The 21,392-nt window shown below is 40.2% G+C and overlaps 2 protein-coding genes across 9 annotated transcripts in view; one reads left to right on the top strand and one right to left on the bottom strand.

The window, feature by feature from the left end:
* The window catches only part of lrp11 (LDL receptor related protein 11), a 31,081-nt gene extending 18,719 nt beyond the window's left edge, over window positions 1-12,362 (top strand). For 2 of the 5 annotated variants that reach the window (XM_062977505.1, XM_062977514.1), the window contains 2 exons: window positions 1,218-1,319; window positions 11,935-12,362. In XM_062977505.1, the coding sequence (XP_062833575.1) occupies window positions 1,218-1,319; window positions 11,935-11,954 (122 nt within the window). In that variant the 3' untranslated portion in view covers window positions 11,955-12,362. Of the gene's footprint in view, window positions 1-1,217; window positions 1,320-9,692 lie in introns of all 5 variants that reach the window. The other 3 variants (XM_062977493.1, XM_062977507.1, XM_062977499.1) reach the window with 2 other exon arrangements.
* A 1,842-nt stretch (window positions 12,363-14,204) lies between these two features.
* Window positions 14,205-21,392, bottom strand: part of pcmt1 (protein-L-isoaspartate (D-aspartate) O-methyltransferase) — a 30,444-nt gene continuing 23,256 nt past the window's right edge. For 2 of the 4 annotated variants that reach the window (XM_016995880.2, XM_062977581.1), the window contains exon 8: window positions 14,205-14,752. In XM_016995880.2, the coding sequence (XP_016851369.1) occupies window positions 14,740-14,752 (13 nt within the window). In that variant the 3' untranslated portion in view covers window positions 14,205-14,739. Of the gene's footprint in view, window positions 14,753-20,477; window positions 20,541-21,392 lie in introns of all 4 variants that reach the window. The other 2 variants (XM_062977565.1, XM_062977557.1) reach the window with 2 other exon arrangements.

The raw sequence follows: 21,392 nt of genomic DNA on the forward strand, positions 1-21,392 counted from the left end.
GTGTGGAATAAAATATGCTCTCTGTGTATGTACATGTGTGCCTTCAGGCTCCCTGTCGACTTATGGCAACCCTATACATTTCTTAGGATTTTCTTTGGCCAGGAAGACTCATATGTAGTTTTGCCAGTTCCTTCCTCTGAAATATAGCCTGAAGTGCCTGATATTTGTTGGTAGTCTCCGATCCAAGTACTAACCAGAGCTGCTCCTGCTCGGTTTCCAAGCTCATAGAGAGGATCTGGTGCCTTTAGAATATTTAGGCCTATAGTGACTAATCAGGTAAAAACAACCAGCTCAAAGTAGTTTACACACACCATTGAAAATAAAATATGTTACTAAATTTTTATTGTTTTTGATGGATTATGCAAACCACTTGGTAGGGGGTGGGGATTAACCAGAAAGGCAGCATATGAACATAAATATGATATAAGTGTGCACTTAAGGGAAGTTCTGCTGAATTGAGTGGGACTTAACTAAATAGATGGGACATGAGGGAAGCCTCCCACAAGGATGGTAAGACATCAAACATCCAAGCATCCCCTGGACAACGACCTTGCAGATGACCAATTCTCTCATACCAGAAGTGACTTGCAGTTTCTCAAGTCGCTCCTGACACGAACCCCCCCCCAAAAAATAGATTAGTGTACAACATGGATGAGAATCATGTGTCTTTCCAAATGATGTTGGCTTGCTCTTCCCAGCAGCCCTGGAAACTATTGCCAAAGGTAAGGATTGCTGGGAGCTGCAGTTCAGCAATTGCTGGAGGACCACACAATTCCCATTCTTTATGTACACAACTGCAACTTTAGTCACACATTATTTCCATTGTAAACAGGACAGCATGTTACTGAGGATAAACTTGTATACGAATCCATTTGAAGCAAATACAGTTCTGGAAAGCTCTTCCCTAAATTTGCAACCTATGTGCTACTTCTAACATACTAGGATGTTCTGTTTGGGGTTTTTTTCCTATGAGCTGTAACTCACCCATTTATATAATATAACATAAAATATAGTGGGGCAAGCACAAAAATACCTCTTCCACTTTTTTGCATTCTGTTAATCTTTTCTAAGCTAAAATAAGCTTTTATATTGTAAGAAAACCAACTCTAACTTCAGCACTTATTATAGTTAATGAAACATTGGAGACAGGGCAGACTATAGAGCAAATTATTCCTGAATTAATGAGACATAATCATCTCCTGATTCATTTTTTACAGGTTCTAGAACCTCAGGGAAAGACACAGATGATAAGAATGAAGATGACATTGTGTCATTAAAGGGCGCACAAAATGAAAAAAGCCATCCAGTCCCAGAAGCAGGTAATTAAGAGACTACATTACACTTTCCCTGGTATGGAATTTAATTTGAAGTAAGCATATAAGATCCATGCTTGCCCTGACTTCGTTCAATATCTCATCACACAGTGGCCATACAGATGCTTATCAGCATGAGTATTAAATCCACCCTTGCCAAAGGTTCTCCTTTTTTTTGGGAGGAGGGGGGATGACTAGTTCAAAGTGTGTTGTCGAAGGCTTTCATGGCCGGGATCACAGGGTTGTTGTATGTCTTTCGGGCTGTGTGGCCATGTTCCAGAAGCATTCTCTCCTGACGTTTCGCCCACATCTATGGCAGGCATCCTCAGAGGTTGTGAGGTATGGAGAAAACTAAGCAAAGAGGTTAATATATATCTGTGGAAAGTCTAGGGTGAGAGAGGTCAGTGTGAATGTTGTGTAGTTAATCACTTTAATTAGCATTGAAAAGCTTATCTGCTGTCTTCTTCCTGCCTCTGGGGCATCCTTTGTTTAGAGTCGTTAACTGCCCTTGGTTGATTCATGTCTGGAAATCCTCTGTTTTCAGAGTATTGCTTTTTATTTACTGATTTTATTTTTTATTTAAGGATACCCCAGAGGCATCCTTAAATAACCTCTTTGCTTAGTTTTCTCCATACCTCACAACCTCTGAGGATGCCTGCCATAGATGTGGGCGAAACGTCAGGAGAGAATGCTTCTGGAACATGGCCACACAGCCCGAAAGACATACAACAACCCTAGTTCAAAGTGCTTCCAAATTAGCAGGGCTATGGCTATGGAGAGGAGAAACAGTGAAGACATTCCACCACCGATCAAATTTCTGTGTCCACCATCATTAACTTTTCCCTCTGATCTCCACATTTGTCACATGGCAGTAACTTACTTTAAAACTTCAGTGGAGCATTTAGAGCTATAATTTAGACATCCAAAGAACAGGGGCAAACAATGGTACCACTAGAGTTGGTATCCCCCAGTACTGTAACTCATGGTGTCACCATCCATGGACCTCCTCTAAAAGAGAGCCTATGCAGTCCTCCTGGCCATCGGTGTCCTGCAAATCTAGCCCCTTCCTCTCCTAATTCAACCTCCTTCACTTCCTCAGCTGGTTTTGCATTTTAGCTACAGCTCTGGCTGGGGCAGATGCTTTCTTTTGCGGCTATCTTCCCTCCCATCATTTCCACTGTGTTCCTCCTGACCAGCAATGGGGCATGCAGCTTTGCTCAGTTTCTGCCTCCTCTGTTACTGCTACCCATCTATGGTGTCAAAGATTCCCTATGTAAGGTTTGTCAGCTGGTGGAGGCAGATTTCTGCCACATCAAAGAGGAAGCTGTAGGACACCTGAGGGGAAACAACCTACCATGGCATTCTGAGGGGCTTGCTGCTTTGCTCCTGGAGCTCACCATGCATGGGTAGCTTCTGATCACACACACAGAGTTATTTTGATGTCACACCCTTGGATGGTGTCACCCAGTACAGTTTGTACCACCACCACCACTCCCAATCCCCTCATGATACCACTCGTGTCAAGGCAAGTTTACTAGAAATTTGGGGAATTTCAATTGGGGAACGGAATGCCCTCATCTCTTCTTCCATATCTCCACTCCTGGAAACCACTTTTTAACTAAACAAATACACCACTTCATTTACAAAGTGTCATGCAATCTCCAGTGTGTGAGGCCATCAATTTGCAACCCTTCTTTATGTTTCAATTGAGATTTCTGATTGTTGCTGTTTTAATCAATTAGGGAAGCTGGAAGGTTGCACAATGTCCGTTGAGTGATAGCAGTAATTTCTCACAGCCTGGAAAAAAAACCCTTAAGCCAACTCTTCCAGCCTGGATTTAAAATGTTATAACCAGTTAATAATATCAAGCATGACAGAAAATAGATTTGCTATTTTTCACACTTGCTTTTGATAAGGAATCCATATAATACTATTATCCAGTGGCTATTTTCCCAGTGGCTGTTCTGGTTTTTTCTCTCCCTCTGATCATGGAAAACCCAGCTTGATTTTAAAAGTATGCTGTGGGAGGGAGCATATTCACCACAGGTATAGATTTATTTTGCATATTGTTCCATCTTTTAAAAAGGACAGGGGATAGATTTGGGCAAAGGTGAGAACTGCTGAGATGTATAAAAAGCAAAACTGATGAGTACGCAGAAGAAGCAGAACTCCATGTGCTGATCGATAGTTGCTTACTTATTTCTTCATTATTTTAAAAGCCTAATGCATTTCAACTTCTAGTGAAGTTAGATACACTACAAAATACCAAACAAAAATCTCATGTACTGTATCCTTGTATCTTCACTTTAAGGATCAGAAATTCAAAACTTCATTTAAACTAGAAGATTTGTAGAAGGAAATGTCTACTTTGCTCAAAAATGAACAAAACTTGCAAAACTTTAGGTTTTGTGCAGGAAACTCTGTGCATTTTTGATCTGCAGGAATCTGTATTCTTGCACAAACTGGATATCAATTTGTACAAATACACTTAGGTTCCTGTGCAAAAATCCAAAGGATGGTCTCTGCATGTATTTTCTGTGAAAAAATTTTTTTTCCCAGGAATCCATGTATTTCATGCAAAATGTGCACTGTCTGCACAGGAAAAGCATGTGTCTTTATGCAGTGATTTTCCCCCAGTCAAACCCCAGATTTTTGAGCTCAAAAATTGCACAAAATTCCATGTATCCCCCCCCCCCCCTTGCAGAGCAGGGAGAGAAAAAACTGAAATTCTTTGGTTTTGCATGCAGGAACAAATAAGAAAAGATATTCCATCAGGCTATACCGTGCAGCAGCACCCAAGATCTGGAGGGAGGGGAGGAGGGATTGCAGTCCATTCCCCTGACCAGGTGCCCCATACCGCAGACAATCTTGTTTGAGTGTGCTCATCTGAGGGTAGGGGGCCGGGACAGTTTAGGGATTCTGCTAGTGTACCAACCACACCACAGCACTGCAGTCTCCCTGCCTGAGCTAGCTGGGGTGGTCTCGGGCCTGGCGTTGGAGTCCCAATGGCTCATTGTGCTGGGGGACTTCAAGGTCCATGCCAAGACCACTCCCTTTGGTGCGGCTCAGGACTTCATGGCCACCATGGCAACCAAGGGGCTGTCCCAACTAGTATCTGGCCCTACCCACAGAGCAGGGCACACACTTGACTTGGTTTTCTACCAGGGATGGGAGGAAGGTGGCAGGGTGGAGGAGCTTACCATTGCTCCATTGCCATGGACCGACCATCACCTGATCAGGTTTAAACTTACTGCACCCCCCAACCACAGAGGTGGAGGACCTACTAAAATGGTCTGCCCCAGGAGGCTTATAGATTTGGATGGATTCCTGACGGCTCTTGGGGAGTTTCCCACCACCTCAGCTGGTGATTCTGTTGATGCTCTGGTCGCTCTCTGGAATAAGGAGGTGACTAGGGCAACAGACATGATCGCTCTGGAATGTCCCCTCTTGAGTACCCAAGCTAAACCATCTCCTTGGTTCACCGAGGAGCTGGCAGCGATGAAGCGAAAGAAGAGGGAATTAGAGTGCGTGTGGCGTTCAAAGCCGAATGAGTCAAACCAAACATGGCTATGTGTTCGGTATCTTAGGGCATATGCCACCGAGACAGCCTTGGTCACTTTAGTCAATGATCTACGCTGGGAACTGGACAGGGGGAGTGTGTCCCTGCTGGTTCTGCTGGACCTCTCAGCGGCCTTCAATCATGGTATCCTTCTGGGGCGCCTTGCCGGGACGGGTCTCAGACGTACTGTTTTGCAGTGGATCCAGTCCTTCCTGGAGGGTCGCTCCCAGATGGTGTCACTGGAGGACACCTGCTCGACCCCACAACCATCGTCTTGTGGGGTCCCGGAGGGGTCAGTACTGTCCCCCATGTTGTTCAACATATACATGAAGCCACTGGGAGAGATCATTCGGAGTTTTAGGGTGAGGTGATAATATTTCCTTGCATGAACTAACACCGCCAGGTTTCCAGATGTTTCAAAGATCTCGAAAGAAGGGTCGAGGAGAGGGGGGTGGGAATAGTGGCTCGCAATCATTTCTCCATTAGAACTATTCCTACCCCTGATGTTATGGGTATTGAATGTATAGGTTTGACACTGGCTATTAGGGAAAGTGTGACTATCCTCTTAGTTTATCAGGCCCCTGGGGGCCCAAACGAGAACATCCCCAAGTTATTAGACCTTGTGGCGGACTGGGCCTTGAAGTTCCCAAGTCTCATCGTATTGGGAGACTTTAATGTACATTCAGATAGGTTGCTGTCTTCTTCGATAGCAAGAGACCTAGTACAATCTATGGAAACAAGAGGTTTTTCATTAATGGTGACCGGTCCTCCTCATCGAGCTGGGCACACCTTAGACCTGATTTTTAGTATAGGAATACAAGTGACTTCAGTTTTAGAGATTCCTTGGTCTGATCACTACATCCTGAACACCCAAATAAAGAGTCCACCACCACAGCGTCCGGAGACTGAACAAATGTTCACGCGGCCGAGGAAACTGATGGATCCTATTAGACTTTTGAGTTTCTTTAAAGAACTGGATTACACTACTGATTCTCTACATGAACGAGTGGAAAACTGGAATAAAAATCTGTCAACTGCCTTAGATATAGTTGCCCCTAAACGGGCTTTTCGCTCTTGCCAGAATAGATCTCCGTGGTTTACGGATGCATTACGTCAGATGAAACTTGAGCGGAAGAGATTAAAAGGTAAATGGCGCAAGAAACCTGATGAAACATCAAAGTTGGCTCTCGAAATACATCAGAAAATCTATGAAGCAGCCACCAGAGAGGCCAAAAAAGAATATAATTCCTCACTGATAGCTTCCGCCAGATCTCGACCTGCTCAAATATTTAAAATTGTTCGTAACATCATAAATCCAATCCATCCAGCCAAAGATATGGCCAGTCAAGCTATTACAGCAGAGACCTTTCAGAGCTACTTCATAAATTAGATCATACTGCTTCATGAAGGGCTACCTCCCACAGAGGACACATCGAGGGAACTAGAGGCTTTCTGGCCATCTACTGACAAACTTCTAGAACTTTTTGTGCCATTAGAAATGGAAGATCTGGAAAAGACTCTAGCTGCAGCAAGACCAACTACCTGCTCCCTCGACCCTTGCCCCTCCTGGTTAGTTAAGGAGTGCTGGGAGGGATTACAAGATTCCTTAAGGAACATCATTAACAGCTCCTTGGAACAAGGAATTTTCCCAGAGTGTCTTACAGAAGCAGTGGTTCACCCTCTTCTGAAAAAACCAAGTCTAGACGCCACCATACCTAGTAGCTATCGCCCAGTTTCAAACCTTCCATTTTTGAGCAAGGTGATTGAACGGACAGTGGCGGGACAGCTACAGCAATTCTTAGATGAGACGGCAGGCTTAGACCCCTTCCAATCAGGCTTTCGTTCAGGTCATGGGACATAGACTGTCTTGGTAGCTATTACTGATGAAATTCGTCGTCAGTTAGACCAAGGTGGATCAGTGCTATTGGTACTCTTAGACCTTACAGCTGCATTTGACACCGTGGACGATGACTTGCTGATCCATCGATTGGCTATGTCTGGCATATGAGGTTTAGCTCTTAAGTGGTTCAATTCGTTTCTCCAGGACTGGAGACAGAGGATGGAGTGGTCAGGCCAAAGCTCTGAGAGCTCTTGCCTTTGCTGTGGAGTTCCCCAGCGTGCTATCCTTTCGCCCCTGTTATTTAACATCTACGTCCGACCACTTGCTGAACTAGTGCAGAGCTTTGGCATAGAGTGCTACCAATATGCAGATGATACCCAGCTACTCTTGCGTCTCGAACCTGGGACAACCACGATTCCTGAGAACTTTAAGCTGTGTTTGGAAGCAGTGATGAGTTGGCTGCGAGTGAGTAGACTAAAAGTGAATCCCGCAAAAACTGAGATACTCTGGCCCGACCAGCCACCAGAGTTAATCCAGTCACTGCCTGATTTCGATGGGGAAGTTCTGTTCTGTCTGCTACTGTTAAAAGCCTTGGGGTTGTGTTGGACTCATCGCTGACGATGGAGGCCCAGATCACTGCCATAAGTAAGCAGGCCTTTTTTCATCTTCGCCAGGCAAGGAAATTGGCATTCTACCTTTCAACAGAAGCATTGGCAACGGTAATCCATACAACAGTCACCACTAGGTTGGATTATTGTAACGCCTTATACGCCGGCCTTCCAAAGACAAAAATCCAGAAGATCCGAATGGTCCAAAATGCGGCAGCCAGGCTGCTAGCGGGATCATCTATAAGATCCCATATTACACCAATTCTGAAACAACTGCATTGGCTACCAATAGAACAACGGATCTCTTACAAGATACTGATGCTGACATTTAGAGCTCGAAATGGCCAAGGACCATTATATCTTAGGGACCGCCTCATTCCGTTTTTCCATCAGTGGTCACCTCGATCCTCCCAGGAAAATCTCCTATATGTACTGGGCCCTAGGGAGGTACACCTGGAAGCTACATGGCGTAGAGCCTTTTCGACCTATGCTCCAATTCTGTGGAACTCATTGCCTCCATATATTAGAGCAATGTCGGAGTTACGACCTTTTGTAAAAGCGCTCAATACTTGGCTGTTTGGTTGTGCATTTAAGTAAATCAGATCTAATTTGCCAAATAGTCACTGTTGAATGTTTTTATGTTAAATGTTTTTATATTATGGAATGATATTTTAAATTGTAAGTCGCTCGGAGCACTCTGGTGGAGAGCGACTAATTAAGAAATAAAGTGAAGTGAAGTGAAGAAGTGAAGTGTACGCAGATGATGTCCAGCTCTGTCAATCCTTCCCACCTGTCACTAAGGAGGCTGTTCAGGTCCTGAACTGGTGTCTGGCTGCTGTGTCGGACTAGATGAGGGCGAACAAATTGAAATTGAATTCAGACAAGACAGAGGTCCTCCTGGTCAGTCGTAAGGCTGAACAGGGAATAGGGTTACAGCCTGTGTTGGATGGGGTCGCACTCCCCCTGAAGACACAGGTTCGCAGCCTGGGTGTTCTCCTGGACTCATCGCTGAACCTGGAGCCCCAGGTTTTAGCGGTGGCTAGGGGAGCATTGCACAACTAAGACTTGTGCGCCTGCTGCGCCCATTCCTTGGGAGGTCTGACTTGGCTATGGTGGTCCACGTTCTGGTTACATCCTGTTTGGATTACTGCAATGCGCTCTACGTGGGGCTGCCTTTGAAGACGGCCCGGAAGCTCCAATTAGTACAATGGGCGGCAGCCAGATTAATAACTGGGGCAGCATACAGGGAGTGTACCACCCCCCTGCTAAGCCAGCTCCACTGGCTGCCGATATGCTACTGGGCCCAATTCAAAGTGCTGGTTTTGACATACAAACCCCTAAATGGTTCTGGTCCAACTTACCTGTCCGAACGTATCTCCTCCTATGAACCATCAAGAACACTAAGATCATCTGGAGAGGCCCTGCTCTCGGTCCCACCAGCCTCGCAGGCGCGGCTGGTGGGAACGAGGGCCAGGGCCTGCTCAGTGGTGGCTCCTCAGCTGTGGAACGCCCTCCTCAGTAACACCCGGCAGGCCCCAACTCTTCTCGGCTTCAGGAAGAACATTAAGACATGGCTCTGTGCGCACATTTAATGAATAAGTAATGTATTGACATGGTCCGAACTTATGTTTATGTGCAATGGTTCCTTGGAAGAATGGTATTAAGTAACTATATGTTTTAAGCTTGACTAATGTATTTTATGGATTATTGTTAATAGTTTTAAATGTGTTGCTGTTTTTATTGATCTGTTTGGCATTGAATTTTGCTGGTTGTAAGTCGCCCTGAGTCCCCTCGGGTGAGAAGGGTGGGATAGAAATGTTGTAAATAAAATAAATAAAAATATTCCTTATAGGTTGCACTTCTTCAGGGCCATCAATTAGATCACTGGCAGAAATTTCAGGAAATCATATACACTTTCCCATTAACCAGACTGGGACATAATAAAGCTTTATTATTATTTCTGTACAAGCTAAAACACACTGGACTTTTACAATAAATTACTACTACTACTACTACTACTACTACTACTCATATACCACTTTTTTCCTCTTAAAGAGACTCAAATGGAAAACAGTGGCAAAAACAATGCAAAATACAATTTTAAACCTAAAGATAATAAACATTAATGTAGAATAAAAGCTAGAACTATCTAAATGAATGATTAAAACAATTAAAGCCAGTTTAAAATACATAAAACAGCACTTAAAATTCAATCCACCTATAAACCAGTAGAGATCACTCACCTCTGTTCTGCAGATTTATAGTACATGCTTTCTAGCTGCTATTCTTAATACAGAACACTCAATACATAAAATTGGCAATGCTGCTTTTTCAGTGTGTTAACACTTATTAACTGCTTTTTTTCCTTGTAGGCGCAGTACTGCCCTTAGCCTTGGGACTGGCCATCACTGCTTTGCTGCTGCTCATGGTAGCTTGCAGATTGCGTTTAGTGAGACAGAAACTTAAGAAAGCCCGGCCCATTATGTCAGAGGAATCGGATTACCTCATAAATGGGATGTATCTCTAAAGGAGGATTCAGGTTATTTCTCTTTTCTCAAGCTTTCCGGAATAAAGTGTGCCTCTTGCATTTTTTTTTTTAACAACAACAAAAATCATATTTTAGACAAAGAAGGATCAGCCATCTTCTGTAACTTTCTTTTGAAGTCTGTGGCAGACTAAATGTGTGTAGTTGCAACAGCATACTGAATTGCTTCCCTGCCAGAGTTCTGTGACTGTCTTGACTGGCAGCAAGATGGGTTTCTGACTTATTATTTTCTGTGTCTGTAGCAATCTCACAAACCTTTTACTGCGATTTCACTGTGCAGAGTAATGTGACCGGAGCTTCTTATGTGGTTTCTGATTCGCTTTTAGAACTCCTAAACCTGCTGCCTGCTCTTTATGCTCCATCTTTTTCCCCAATTTGCAATATAGTTTTGTGCAACCTGACAACAGCAATTAGAATCCCAGTGTCAGTTTCTGGGATTGCTGTGCTAGTGTAATAAGCAGTGTGATCCTACTGCCAGTAGCTGGGATACATCAGGCCGTGGATTGTTCAATTAAACATATTAGATCAGAGGTGGGAACTATTGAGTGCAACTCCCATTAGCCCTAGTCAGCATAGCTGTTAGTGAGAAATACTGGGAGTTGCAATTCTGCAGTATCTAGAATATTGCCATTTTCTATCACTGTACCACTAGGTGCATATTATTTGCTACTACATTGGCCACAGTGTATGATGTTAAGTGAGAAAGTACTTCCTCTCTTTCCCCCCATAAGAATGTTTCATCACTAATTTAGCTCTTTACAGGATTTATTTTTTAAAAATTACTTGGCATTGTGATCAGTTCAAGAGGTGTCAAACTAGAAGAATGGTTCCCAGCCTTTGGCTCTCCGGGTTGGCACTTTAACTCCCAGAAGCTCCAGCCAGCTTGGCCAACTGTCAGAGATTTTGGGAGCTGAAATACCAAATTTCTGGGAATCACTGAACTAGAAGTGTGTTACTGATTGTGGAAATTACTGCATTTGGCAAGTTGCTTCTGTGGGGTATTTTGGCCTAAATCCAACTCAGTCTTTCAGGCATGCATTTGTTTACCATTCACTTATTAGTTCAGTGGGTCTATTTCAGTTGGGAATTGAATTCAGACCATAGATTATAAGAGCTTGTTTCAGTTTACATATCCAGAGGCCACAAGCAGGCTTGAACGTTTTCTAGTTAAACTATATTGGACTAGAAATGGAACACAGTTTTGTTGTGACGTAGCAAGCTTGATGTCCGGCAGTATTTTGCTTTGCTATTCTGTTACCAGCTTCTGCTGCATTGCAAGCTGTACATGGGGGTCTTAAAACAACCCATCACATATAAAACTGCAGCTCCCAGCAGCCACAAAATCACAACATTGTTACACATTCGTAGATCCCGTTAAATGTTTCATGGAAAAGCTGTGCTATCTTAGCTTTATCCTGGGAGCCTTCCTTGTTCTTCATATTTATGCTTGTTAACTTCTCTCCTCCTGTCTTTGCCCCAGGAAATGACAATTCCATCATTTTGTTCTAAACTTAAGTATGTAACAGTCAACTTTGAATCTGCCTAAAATCTCTTTGACAGATTTATGTCATCTCAGGTTTATACTCCTTTCCTCCAATTTGAGAGCTTATTTCCTTCTTAGTCCTATATTTTTCAGATTTTAAAAGAAGTGGCCATGATCAAATTAGTAATCGTGTTTACCAGGCTTCTCAGTTATCAATCCACACACTCAAAAAAAAATGGTGAAAGACACCTTTTTCTTGCTATAGGTACTTGAGAATGTATAAATCACAATACAGAAGTCCTGGCCTTTAGTAAAGTGAAAGATTAAGCCCTACTGCCTCATCAGTCCAGATGGTGATAAGATAGTAGATAAATTGGTCATTCAAGATAGCCATTAAGGTGCACTTAAAGCATGTCATTATATAGATCATCCCATGAATAAAAATATAAATCTATCACAGCTTGGAGAAAGACTGTAAGCAAGGTTGCCCTCTGCTATGCTGCTTTTCTAATTGTACCATTTTGGTGTGTTTTTTTTATTTGTAAAAAAGTTAATATGAAATATGTGGTATCTACCTTCTTTCTAGAGTGGTACTTCCCATTCTGATACAGTCCAAGTTTCCAGTTCAACAATTTGCTCCATTGTTTCTGTGGACAATGGATTTGTCATTTAATCTTGATGACAACACTGCCTAATTGGACCTTCACAGCAGAGAAGATTCAGTAACTACACCAATTAAGAGTTTGTCCATTTGTCTAAAACTATTGACTGCATTGTAAGAAGCATTATACAGTGAAGTGTGTAACTTGCGTATGTTATTGTGTGTGAACCCTCTTCTTTATCCAACTTTATAAATGCATTACAGTCAGAGGGCCCAGGTACAAATCATTATAGAAAAGACACAACTACTTGGTATGCTTTCTTTATATTAATGAAATAACTTACCACAGACTCCCAAATTGCCAATTTCCCAATCCAAATGTGTTAAGAAAAATAAACCTATTTTATTCTTGATCTGTTGCACAGTATTTGTTTTCCTTTTGACAAGAATTAGGTAAAATTGTCTTAAGTGCTTAAGAGAAGATGAGATCTGCATTTTTGCAAAATCAACATTTATAAATTTAAATATGTAACATAAGAACCAAACTATAGTGTTACACTTTTAAAAATTTTCACATCATTTTCACATAATGCAGAATTTTGTTTATATAATTAAAAATATTTTCCAATTTATTTTGGGTGTTGAAGCTGAGAACAGAAAGGAGGAAGGAAAAAACAATTGGTGTTTCCTTTACTGTGTCAACATATTAATTCATTTCTTCCATCAAATTTAATGTGGCCTTAAGAACCCAAACTTCCTTCTTTATATCTGAAAAGTGATGATGGCTTCATTTTTGATTTGGCCCTTTGGCCTTTTGGCTGTGTTTATCATGATGAGCCAAAGTATGAAAGCCCTGGCCATACAGCCAACAGCCTACTGGTATACACTGCCCAGCTGCTGTTGTTTGCAATAAATATAGATAAACAAGCCACAGATTTTTCTGATTTACTGTATTTCGTAAATTGTAAGATGCCACCTATTGTAAGATGCACCCCAATTTCAGAACCGTTACCAACAAAAGTCCAAAAGATACACCTGTGATTCCAAGATGCACCACATTTTAAGTATTGTTTATATAAGAAAAAAGTATGTCTTAGAATTGAAGAAATACAGTATTTACTATGAGCTTGAACCCAGTAGCAACATCTGCCATTCTAGTTGTACTTCCTCCGTCTTGCAACATGCCAGATTAAGAGACTATAGAATAAACCATGGAATTAAAATAAACCTTAGATTCTTCCTCTGATTTGTTTGGAGAGAGGGAAGCCAGGCATAAGAAAGTGCCAAATGAAGTTGTTACAGGAAACACAACACAAGACCTTTCCTCCATCCCAAATGCCAATGTCCTAATTTCAGAGGGAGGAAATAAGCTCCATCAGGCCTAGCCTGAGAAGCAGATGAAACATTATCCATCTCAACTACCACCGTCCTGGCATCAGAGGGGGAAATGAAGAGGCAGAATCTGCTGGGCTTAATCCCCTCCAACCCTACCATACTCTTATTTTTGTATCATGTCTCTGTATCACATCTGAGAACAGGGAATACCAGTGATTTTGTCTTTCCTTTAGCCATGTATAGTGATGACACTATATAAATGAATGAAAGTGGGTGCATTTTAGCCGTCTGCACTGCTGGATGCTTCCTGCAATGACAACAGACTGATGTGGGGCGATATTTACCCCCTCAGTATTCAAGAATGCAATGGAGATGGTCTAGGACAGTGATTCTCAACCTGGGGTCCCCAGATGTTTTTGGCCTTCAACTCCCAGAAATCCTAACAGCTGGTAAACTGACCGGGATTTCTGGAGTTGTAGGCCAAAAACATCTGGGGGGCCCAGGTTGAGAACCACTGGTCTAGGAAATTGCAAAAACAGATCTGGGAGCTCATATTCAACACATTCTGACCCCTGGCACAATATGAAGATCACATGAATATTTCCACATTCCTGGACATAAATTGTGTCCCCAATCAGCAATTGCTCAATTGCCAAGGAACTTCCCCATTCAAAACAATTATTTACAACACTTTTTTGTTTTCAGTTTTATTTGGCAAAGCAGCACTGCATTAACTGTTCAATGATTAGGACATAGCTTACACAGTATTTGTTATAGTAAACTCAGGTACATCAAGCTAGAAACAATACTTAACTATGAGTCTCTTAAGTTTCTCTAACAAGGGAGGGGAAAGGAAACTATGTCAGTTATGTCCATCCCGAACAGCAGTATCTACAACAAGAGCTGTCACTTCTGATGTCTTGAAGTGTATATACATTTTTTTATTTGTAAAGGGAGGAAAGCAGCTGATTGTAACTACATGCTTGTCTATGATACCACGCTGACAGCTTTGAAGAACTTCATCTCATTTAGTAGCATCTAGAAGACAGCTGAACACAAAGAATCTTATAGTGTGCATGTAGTGTCAGAAAGTGCAGGTAAGCAGTTTGATGAATGAACACTGGAACAGAAATATGTGTTCATAAAAGTTTCCAAGTCCAAAATAAGAGCAAACAGATTGCAGGTTTATCTGCACTTCTGCAGACATACTTCATTTTCTTAAATGGCTGAAATAAGGGCATGTTGAAAAGAAATGCCTGCCCAAATTTAAATTTCCATCAGTTCATTAACTTGCATTAAATCTCTACAAAATAAAAACACCACACGTTTCCATGCTGATAACAGTGTAACAGAGTCCAAAACAAGCTGCAATGCTGTTGGTGTTGAAAAAGCTTTTAAGAACTGGAGATGAGCAGTCCACTGTTAACACGATGTTTGGATAAGATGACATAGCTTTTACATTTCATCCCTGCAAAAATAATTAAAACAAAAATTACAAGTCTACTCTTTACATTTGTTCTTTAAGGTAAATGACATGGATACATTTTTCCTGAAAACATTAATGCTTTTGCTTTTACTAACAGAAATTCATTTTCAAACAACTATTATTTTTGTTACAAAAGGCTTAATAGTGTTGACAATACTTCTGTTTTAAAAAAAGCATGTCTTGTCGAAAAAGCAAACATCATTATGGACCAAAATAGTCATTAATGCAAACCCTGGTCTGGTGATGGGGTTCATAACCATGGAAGTGATTTGGAGTAGAAAAACATCAAGAAAGAGGACCTATTCATAAGCATTTTCATTGTCTCTTATTGCTGCTTTAAAAAAATCCGACTATCTGGAAAAAAAAATTCTACACTAGCCTGGTAGACTCAGTAAAGTGGTGACCTTAGAAAAAATATTTTGGGTCAAACCTCACCAGGTGACTTGGATTTGTTACTTCAGCTGAAGCTCTATTGACAGAATTGGAAGAATGGCATCTTTATCACTCTTGTTGGGACAATGAGGTAAGGATGTCAAAAGCAGTTGGGCAACTATAGTATACCACAAATGATAAAATAATATTAAATTGTGCACAACAGTGGCCTCATCTCGATTTATCAGTCTAGCATTCGATAAAACTTGTGACAGTGACAGATCTAAAAAAAAAGAACAAAGACTGAGACTAGAACAAATCTGTGTGGCTCCCTCCAGCAATAGTTACACTTATTGTTTGAATACTTGTGTACTAGTTAATAATGCCAGAAAAAATAGTGTTTGCTTGATTTTGTACTGCAATTGATCTTTAACGAATATTTTAATTCAATGAAGATATCAGTTCTACAGATGCTTTACTCATGCTAACTTTTGTCCAAATTTCAGACATAAAAAATAAATCCATTGAAGCCATTGGCATGCAGAGAATGCCACTATATTCTTATGAATCATATAACATCTATTCTATATGCAAAAGCGCATATATCTGCAGTATTTTAGCATGAAATGGCAGCATGCACAACTGAACTCAAAAAGGCAGTGAACTAGAAACATGAAAAACAGTATCCAGAATATACTGCTCTATGCAAGATTTGTTCTCTCTTATCCTGAACCTACTAAACCACCTGGATTCACACTACCTGATAGGTCCTTGTAGTATATGCTGTCCTATAGTTGAAGAAAATCATAACTTTAATCACAACTCTAAGACAGATATGTCTGAAGATTTTTTATAATAGAAAAATCCCACATTTTAGTAATTTCTCAAACAATTTGCCAGTAACATTGACAATACATAAGCAAAAATGTTGCCCTCATTATTTGCCATTAAGTTGTCTTCAGTTTGTGATAACTCTATCAATGAAAGCTCCAAAAGCTCTGGTCATCTAAAAGCATGGGGTTGTAGCTTCTTGGATTGAATCAATCCATCCTTTCACTTGACTGATCATTACAGTATTGTCTATTCCAGTGAGCCATGTAATCTCATGATATGTCCAAGCAAATGCCCACTAATCTGTTTAAAAAATCTATTTACTTACTACCTTATCATAAAGGCCAGGCAAAGTTTCTTGCTTTGCCTGGCTTCCGATGAGGAAAGAGGAATCAGCACAGTGAATTTGTCCCCCCCGCATGCAGCTTCTTCTTGCGACGCTTTCCCCATCATATCGGGAAAGTGTCGCCCTTGTGGGGAGGCCCCATGCTGGCTCCATTGAAGTCAGCCCAACATGGGAAGCGTCTGATTATGCTCTTAACCCGGTTGGGGGCGGAGCCACAGGCAATGCCATCTGATGGCTGCCGTGGGACTCCATCCCCCAAGGCTTTTAGCATCTTAGGACGCTTATTTTGAGCCATGTAGTGAGGTTAATGTTGATTATGCTTCCAAGCATATTTTAAATTAAATTAAATGGTAAGTGCCTCCCACATTTCCCAAGTAAAAAAACTGGAAGCCAATATATTTTAATGTCTTAGTTATGCACCCAAATACCCATAGTTTCATAGACTCAACGGAAGCAAAAATACATGTACAATTTAATCAAAGAACCAAGAAGACACATCCAGATAGAATCTACTGAAAAAATGTGGAAATTTACACAGCTTTACTATGACACTGTCTGTGGACAAACAGATGCTAGTATTCTTAGATTTAAATCATTGAGTCATATGATATAGACACGTCTGAAATCATAACCATGACTTTTTGTATATTAACTATTTCCTACAACTCATATAAATTACTCCATGATTTCTCACCTTGGATTTTTTAATATTCTCACTCTCTGTGTGCTGCTGCTGTGGTGGTATGCTTTGAATAATGGTTACTTTAGACTTTTTTTCTTTTCAAAACAAGAGCTTGGAGAACATTTGCAATCAGTACTTTTTCAAGTGTTTCGAACAGCACTGGGAACATGTTTTGGTTCCCCCCTCCCCCAGCCTGACACCAATTCAAAGGAGAGCTTGGAAAATTTACATTTTTTTCTCTTTGATTGGACAGAGTGTGAATTCAAATTATATACTCTCAGTAACCCTTTAGTGCATGAGGACATCAACAGGAGCCATCTCTAGCTCAAAGGTTGGATAAGCGAGACTCGACTGTGATGATGATCTTCTGAAGACCTGTGTTTTTGTGGCTTTAACTATTTTTGCATAATACTTAAAGATGTTTGTTTTGCATGATCATTACTAATAAAGCTACAGAAACTTAAAAACACAAGAATTGAATTTCCTAATGATTGTCTGTTGTGCTCAATTAAAATGTTTAATGTTCTGAAAAATGGTAAACAGGAATATATTTTATTTGTGAATTAAGAAATAATTATGCCTTATTTAGATTTTTTCCTTTTTTCTCTTTTTTATTTTTATCTTATCTTCAATCAAATTTAAAATAGTCCGGAAAAATGGAAATAATTATGCTTTGATTTCAATTGTTCAATGACCAGTGTTTGCATGGCTAATGTCAGCATTTATTTTGCAAAGACAGCTACCAAAACAGTGCACTGCAGAAGTTAAGGCAAGTGAAGAGAAAACCAGTATTTGAAAGTGCCCAAATCTAATTTTGTTCACTGTAAAGTAAGCTTTGTGAAAACCACTACAGATGCATCTGATCTCTCCAAGCATGAAGATAACTTACAATAAAGTCTCTGAAATGTTAACATAAACCCTGGCCAGCTTGATCGGGTAACAGTTATAGACTTTCAGTCTTGATTACAGATTCTGGTCTTCTGTATACTGGCTTTGGGCATGGTTCCCTAGGAGTATAAGCTGACATTTTGAAAAAAATATTGCTCTAACGTCTCTAACTCCTTTGGACAACATCCTTAATAATGAATGCTATAAGGTCTTCAAAATGTAATTATGTTTGGACAGCTGTTAAAATATATGACTATGAATATTTACAAATATTTTCAAACTGAAGTTTTATTTTAAGGTCTTTCATGTAGTCTTCAAATAATAAATTGAAAACATTTCATCTTAATTAAAATGAGATATCTATTATAGACTGTACCAGAATACCCATAAGTAGTAATTCTGTCTGTAAAGTGAGCAGAAATGTGCACACAATCTGCCTCCTCAACTACTAATGCAGCAGTATTTCTTTCCTCCACTTCCCTCTCACACCTATGGAATTCATTCCACTCCTCTCCCTTACCCATATTACTCTTATCCGTATTATCCACACAAACCTACACCATCCAAATTCCTATCCCAAATCTTAGCAAGATGCCTATAAGACACCTCTTAATATCCAGGAGCAGCAATGAGGACATAAGATATGCAACCTCCACACAATAGAAAAAAGAATGATTGTACTTCATACCCACTGGCAGTCCTTTTCAGGCTAAAAAAGACACAAGTAGACTCTGTGACACATTTTTCATCTCTGCTACCAACACATGAAAAATTATAAAAGACAGTACTCAAACACTCTTCACCTGGAAACAACTATGAGAAACACTTAGACAGTGTTTGATAAAAGCTTTTGGCTTTATTAATTCAACCTAAGGTTTTTATCGTTTTTTTAAAAAAATTAAAATATAAAATCGAATTGTTTTATTGTATAATTTTTTATACTTCCTTACTGTTTAAAATCTATAAATATATATAAATGCTCTGACCATTTCTAACTTAAAGTAAACAGCGAAACTATACACCCAAAACCCACGAAACTTGGCCACAAAAGACATGGTCATCCCCGCTGTGTTTAGACATTAAAAAACAAAAAAACATAAATAAAGTCCTAATTAGAGGGAGAGGAATAATTGTTTTTTTCCCAATTGCTGCCAGTTAGAACGCTAAGCTCTGCCCACTTTGTCTCCTAGCAACCCACTCAGCCATTTAATGGCACCCAGGGCCGCTTCAATCAGGCCTCTTCCACACTGCTATATTACCCATTTATAATTTTATATTATCTGCTTTGAACTGGTGTATCTTGAGTCCACACTGCCATATAATCCACTTCAGTGTGCATTTTATACAGCTGTGTAAAAGGAGCCTCATATAATCCAGTTCTAAGCAGATAATATAAGATTATAAATATACAGTAGAGTCTCACTTATCCAACATAAACACCCTGGCAGAACGTTGGATAAGTGAGTATGTTGGATAATAAGGGATTAAGGAAAAGTCTATTAAACATCAAATTACATTATGATTTTACAAATTAAGCACCAAAACATCATGTTATACAACAAAATTGACAGAAAAAGTAGTTCAATGCGCGGTGATGCTATGTAGTAATTACTGTATTTACAAATTTAGCACCAAAACATCACAATGTATTGAAAACATTGACTACAAAAACACTGTCTACTAAAAGGCCGACAGCGTTGGATAATCCAGAATATTGGATAAGCGAATGTTGGATAAGTGAGACTCTACTGTAATATGAAACAATTACTGTGGTATAATAATACAGAACAATATAATCTCTAAAACCAGGACAGTAAATAAAGAGCAACACTCTGAAAGCAGGGAAATTGGGAATTCCAGAAAGGAAACAATCAGGGCCAGCTAACATTTCCCAACAAAGGATTCTCCCAGGCAGGAAGCAAACAGGCTTTGAAGCTGCAAGGCCATTAATTGCCAATCAAGGTGGCTAATTGCAGCATTCATACCTGCCACACTGAGATTATTAATTGCTATTCAAACTGGCCAACCAAGGATTCTGCAAGGTAGAAAGCGGCCAGACTTGCAAGCAGCAAGGCTATTCAGTGCTATTCTACCTGGCCAACCAATATTTCCCCTAGATAGAAAACCCCCAAGCTCTGAAGCCATGAGGCTACTCCGTCCCATTCAACCTGGCCTAGCAAGGATGCCCTATGTCGAAAGCGGCCAGGCTTTTAAGCTGCAAGACTATTCAGTGCAGTTCAAGCTGGCCAAACAAGGATTCCCCTACTAAGGAAGTAGCCAGGCTTCATAGCGGTTCTTTGATTGAGGGTGCTACTCCAGCTACTCCAGAAAACGGCCAGGCTTTGAAACTGCAAGGCTATTCACTGCTATTCCACCTGGCTGACAAATGATTCCCATAAGCCACAGCAACACCTGGCCGGGAAAGGTAGTGCATTTATAAGACACCCTGAGATCTCATAATAGAGGGTGGATACAAACATTTTACTAAGTAAGTGCTAACCTGTTTCATTAAGAATATATTAGAAAGCTTCAAAATATTCATTACTAAGAGAGTACGGTGACATAATGACCGAAAATTATTAACTTACTCCATTCTTGATCTCTTTGGACAATTTAGGTATGTGAACTAGGTCTGTTGCAATTTAAGCCTGCTAATATAAAAATAGGCTGTGTCAATTTTTAGTAGGCTGTAATTATCACAGATTGTTATTATTAAAAATAGTTTCTCAGTACTGCTCCAGGAATGTAGTTGACTGTCAACAAAAGACAACTTAAAAAATGAATCCATTAATTAATACAAAGATGTTCCTCTCACTTTAAATGTTACAACCCCATGTCTGTGAATGTTATAATTTTAACAGAAGTCATTTTTTGCTATGTATTTCAGGGGAATCACAGTGTATGTAGGGCTCTTGTCAACAAAGCAATGCAAAAATATTTCTATCCAAGCAGCAAATGAAGACTGGGTGACCCATTTGTATACTAGATTGGCAGGCTTTTCGTACTAATAGTTCTGTTAAATCCTTCTTGAACTACTGAGCAAACTTAGACCACAGCCAATATAATTTAGACCTGTTGTGAGCAGATGGCTTAATCAATAAAAAAGCCTGGTCACCACTTTGAAGAAAATTACAAACATTGCAATTCTGAAAAACATAAAGTGTTTTGAAAATTTGAAACATTAAGAATTTGGATTGGTTTGCATTTGATCAAGGACAATATCCTTGTTCTAATCCAGGACACCAGAAGCGACTTGCAGTTTCTCAAGTCACTCCTGATATACACACACAATCCAGAACAGTTAGATTTTCAAAAATTAGTAGAGATATTGCTTCTATCATAGAAATATACCAAATCTGAGTAAGAAGAGTTTCAAGATGAAGGAATATGTAGTACATTAAAGAGAAGCTACAGAACTATAGTCAGTCACCACTTCAAAATAGCAAGAAGCCACAGACAAGTATAAAATAAGAGCAATCCATGCAACAATCTTTTCTCAGTAT

This window comes from Anolis carolinensis, chromosome 1, assembly GCF_035594765.1.
Source record: "Anolis carolinensis isolate JA03-04 chromosome 1, rAnoCar3.1.pri, whole genome shotgun sequence".
NCBI classification, from domain to species: Eukaryota; Metazoa; Chordata; class Lepidosauria; order Squamata; family Dactyloidae; genus Anolis; species Anolis carolinensis.